Below are 4,880 nucleotides of genomic sequence, written 5' to 3' on the forward strand. Positions count from 1 at the left end.
GCCGCCGGCCCGCCGTGTTTGTTCAGTTTACGGGAACACAACCGGACAGCAAAACAGATGCTCCGCAACCCATTAAAATGGGCCACCTGTTTTTCACATCATGCCCCATCTCAAAGCTGGTTTTCTTCATTATATCCCTCCCAACAGACACCATGAAATACATCACTCATTTAGATATGGGAGCCGACCTCTGGAGGACGACTTGCGCGGAGGGCTTTGATGTTGAGAGACAGATTGCAAAAGACAGAAAGCCCCTTTCCATGTTTCTAATTACCCCGAGCCCAGGGTCTGCCGCTCATTGGGGTGGCGGTGGCGGGGCGAGGCGGGCGGGAGGCTCTGCCCTGCCCTGCCTGGCCCGGCAGGGCGAGGAGGGGCTGCCAGCCTCCTTATACCGCGCTGCCAGAAAAGCCGACACGGGTACGTAAACACAGCTACCGACTTAAATCAACAGCGAGCTGCAGCTAACAGCAAACAGCCCGTGCCGGCGTGAAAACGGGGCAAAAAAAAAAAATTCTGCATCCCCACCCGCACCCCCGCCCTCCCTGCCGCTGAAGATTTAGGGGTAGACCAAATCTGCTCCCGCAGCCAAGACTTTTGCAAAACGGTGCGCTGAAAGCATTACAGAGCTTGCTAACACTTCAGCTCACATGCGAGCCTTTTATCTCGGCAGCGCAGTTGGAAAAGCTGAATCACCGCGGAGGGAGTGAGGACTGAAGGGTATTTTTTCATATGCATCAGGCTGCACTTTATTTGATCTTCACAGTCCCCATTTCTATCAATATTGCTAAAGCTGAGGGATCAAACACGGAAAAATTAAAACCATGCTAGTATGCTAAAGAAGATTAAGATCGTGGCAATATATTGACTGCTCCTTGGGGAAATCATGTTGTTGGCTGCAGGAACCATGGCTGTCAAGGAGGGAAAGCTTGTGCTTCAGGAATGGGCAATGGGGAAGAGGTTTGGGAGCCTGCATCCAAACTCAGCCAGGAACAATCTCAAGTGCCCACGATCCTAACGCCCCTCTGTGCTCCCAGCCCGGCTGCATGGCCATCACCCATCCAAGGAGTCCATGCAGTTTGCCAAGCTAAGCCAAACTGTCCCCATTTTTACACCCACAAGCAAGCATCTTCAAGTGAGTCCCACTGCAGGTCTCAAGAGATTTCAACTCCAGGCCCCAAAATAGGAGTGCCACATTTTCAAGTGTGGATAGCTTCAAGATCTCACTTAAAACCCCCAACTGGAAACATGTATATGGGAGGTTTGGAGCTTCTGCTGGGGAAGATTGTTCAATCCGGAATTGTTCTACGCTCACATCATTCCCCTTTGACCCTTAGGAGTTAATTTATTTTGAAAAGATTTAATAACCTTTTGAATTCCTGGCCACCTGTTCTGGCTGCTTATGTGGAAGGAGAGCTTTTTTTTTTCAGAAAGCCCAGCCTCAGCTCTGAGGCCAGAAGTCCCTTGAAAACATAAGTCCATGTCCTGCATGCCTTTTCAGTGAGAGCTCCTCCATGTCCAACCTCCCCATCATTCTCTGCTTTGCCAAGGTCTTATCACCTTTCAGCTCAGGGTGGAAACCACCTCTTTCCTCAGGGAAAGGGGGCCAGTGGTGGGCCCTTGCATGTGTATATTTTGTAGCCATTTTTCTTACATGGCAAAATCTTTGTAGAGCTTTCTACTTTAAACAAGATGTCCTTTTTTTTTTTTTTAATGTTGTTTCTTCCTTTTCTCTCAGGAAACTCTCTCCCTTGTGTATTTGCAGCAAACTGAGATGCAGCCAATTGTATTAGTTCTGGCTGGAGCAAAAAAGGCATAATGAAACACTGGATGTGTAGTGTGAGTCCAAAATAAATGGTCACAAGTAGAGCCAGTAAAAACCTGCAAGCACAGACAGTCTGTGAAAAAGGAAAAGCTTGGACTCTACCTGCAGTGCTCTGCATTTTTCCAAAGGGAAAAATGAACTTGAGGTTTAAAGAGCTTGGGAAGAGACGCTGGGGCACTGTGCCTTTTGATTGCATTTGTGAATTGTGATGATGCTTGCATTTTTTTGTGAATACAGCATCTGTAAGTGGGAGAAGGTGTTTTATCTTCTGTTTTAACCTGTATTCTCAAAGTGCAGCAGTTTGGTTTTTATGTGCCAGATGTCAATGTGCCCTGATTCTTCAGGCAGTCGGGATTAAAGCTTTCCAGTATCAGAGTGGTGTTACAAGGATAACTCCATTAATGTGTGTAGAAATCTGGTACTGCAGCGATAAAGACCCTGTAAATATTTACACAGACAGGCAAGCTCATGGAAATTTTACATTATTAGCTTAACTTCATTACAAGGAAGCAGTTGAGAAAGTAAGTGGTGCATTACATTTGCTTTTCTTTTTATTTAAACATTGACAATATATCAGGTGCTGCTTCAAGCCAGAAGATTCAGGGAGTTGCTGCTCTAAATATTTCACAGTCTGCAGGGAAATACCAAGTCTCAAGCAAAGAAAAAAAAGTAACATAGCTGCTATAAGAATAAATCTTGCCAGTCAGACCTAGAGTTAATAAAATAGTGGGTAAAGAACAACCAGAGGATATACTTTATTTGGACATTCAAAAACCTTTTGATAAACACCCATAGAAGAAACTGTTAAAGACACTTGGTAACCATGAAGTGAGAGGTAAAGTCCTGTCAGGGATTAAAATTGTGTTATAAATGAGTATGGAATAAATGGCCAGCTCTAGTAGGGAAAAAAATAATGAAGTGCCCTTGAGAGCAGGACTCAGACCAATATGGTTTGATGCTTTATTAATAACCTGGGGGTGAATAGTGAAGTGGCAAAAGTTGATTTCAATAGAAAAGTACTTAGCTTAGGTCAAGAGCTACTTCAAAAGAATTTAATAAAATGGCAGGACCATGTGCAGAAGTATGAGAGCAGCTTGGAAAGTGCCTTCAAATCCTACAGCAGTGCTGTTGCTCCTCCTGGCAGTGGGCCTGTCCCACATGTCTACAAAGGTGAGGGTAAGGTAAGCTGAGGACAGACTGATGTTTTCAAGCTTTGAATTATAGAATGGTTTGGGTTGGAAGTGACCTTCATCTACTTCCAATCCCCTACCACAGGGGCAGGGACACGTCCCACTAGACAAGGTTGCTCAAATCTGCATCCAACATGTGTTGGACACTTCCAGGGATGGGGCATCCACAACTCCTCTGGGCAAGCAGTTCCAGTCTCTCACCACCCTCACAGATAAGAGTTTCTTCTTAATGTCTGGGCCTAAGTCTACTCTCTCCCAGTTTGAAACTGTTCCTGCTTGTCCTCTCACTACAAAACCTTGCAAAAAGTCCCTCCCCAGTTTTCCTGTAGCCCCTTTAGGTACTGGAAACCAGATCTTTGTCCCCCTTCTCTGGACTGAAGAACTCAAACTCCCTCACAGCCTGTCTTCATGGGGGAGATGCTCCAGCCCTCTGATCATCTTTGTGACCCTCCTCCAGACTCACTTCAAAAGCTCTATGTCCTTCCTGTGCTGGGGCTCCAGAACTGGACACAGTACTCCAAGTGGGGTCTCACAAGAGCAGATTAGAGGAGGAGAATCCCCTCCCTTGACCTACTCGCCACACTACTTTGGATGCAGCTCAGGACACAGTTGGCTTTCTGGGCTACAAGTGCACTTTGCTGGTTCATGTTGAGCTTCTTACTAACCAACAGCCCGAAGTCCTTATCTTTAGGGCTGTTCTCAATCCATTCTCTGCCCAGCCTGTAATTGCTATTGGCATTTCCTTGACCTATGTGCAAGACCTTGTTGAACTTCATGCAGCTTGCACTGGGCCACCTCTCAAGCCTATCAAGGTCCCTCTGGATGTCCTCCCTTCCCTCCCGTGTGCAGACTGCACCACACAGCTTGATGTTATCAGCAAACTTGCTGAAAGTGCACTTAATTCCACTGTCTGCATCGTCAACAAAGATGTTAAAACAGCACCAGTCCTCGTACCAGCCCCTGAGGAGCACCTCTCATCACTCGGACATCAAGCTGTTGACTGCAACTCTTTGAGTGCAGCCATTCAGCATCTCAGGTACTTTTTCACTCCTCCCATTTGCTGCCCAGATCGCCTAGTTCGTTATGCCAGGAGGAAAGAATGAGCTTCCACACGGCAGGCATCTCTACCAGGCTGTGCATACCATCCCCATGAGTTCCTCCAGTAATTGTTTAAAAAAGCTGCTGTCCCGTGGGTGATCCTTCCCTGAGGGCAGGCTAAAAGCTCTAGGTCGCCTCTCATGGGCATTTCCAAAATTACGTGTTTGGTGTGATGAGAGTGACATGGTAGCAAGCCTCAAGTCTGCTTACTCCAAGAACATAAGCTCTTGGGTGTTGCCTGGCACCTCGAAAAATAAAACCTGCCAGCATAGTTGGGGTGCAAATGTCTATATGCAAATAGTAGTCACATCATCTAGTGTGTAAAAGGGTGAAGGCACAGGCAGCTGCCTGAACTTACTGCCACTGAGGTTCTGGGTGGATTGTTTAGGAGAGTTGTTTACTCTGTGGCTTTCTCTTCCCACTGATGAACTCTTGCAGTGTGGCTGTGCCTTGGTGGACCGTGGTGTTGTGAACTGCAGCATCATGACCCGGTGCAGACCTGAATTCACACTGCAAGTGGTTTATTTGAGTCTGGTATGCAGACAAATGTACTTTACCAGCACTCCAGATGACATCTGATGGTATCTTTGTGTAATTTCATTGCTGTCAGTCCTCTGTTCCAACTGTTCTGTCTGCAGTCCCAAGGCCAGAATGTCACCGTGCCACCCAAACACAGTGCAGGCTCCCCTGGTTTTTGGAGTTAACGACATTCATGGCAACTCAAATGGCTGTTTTTCACAGAGATTTATTATTGTTTTGTTTTTAGCCAG

At 46.5% G+C, this 4,880-nt stretch overlaps 1 protein-coding gene across 1 annotated transcript in view; it reads right to left on the reverse strand.

Annotated features, from left to right (window-relative positions):
- The window catches only part of PKDCC (protein kinase domain containing, cytoplasmic), a 43,521-nt gene extending 39,733 nt beyond the window's left edge, over positions 1-3,788 (reverse strand). Inside the window, exon 1 of the mRNA XM_010004969.1 lies at positions 3,591-3,788. Within this exon, the coding sequence (XP_010003271.1) occupies positions 3,591-3,788 (198 nt within the window). The remainder of the gene's footprint in view (positions 1-3,590) is intronic.
- Positions 3,789-4,880: the final 1,092 nt, after the last annotated feature.

This window comes from Chaetura pelagica, unplaced genomic scaffold (genome assembly GCF_000747805.2).
Source record: "Chaetura pelagica isolate M959 unplaced genomic scaffold, ChaPel_1.0 scaffold13, whole genome shotgun sequence".
In the NCBI taxonomy this organism is placed as follows: domain Eukaryota; kingdom Metazoa; phylum Chordata; class Aves; order Apodiformes; family Apodidae; genus Chaetura; species Chaetura pelagica.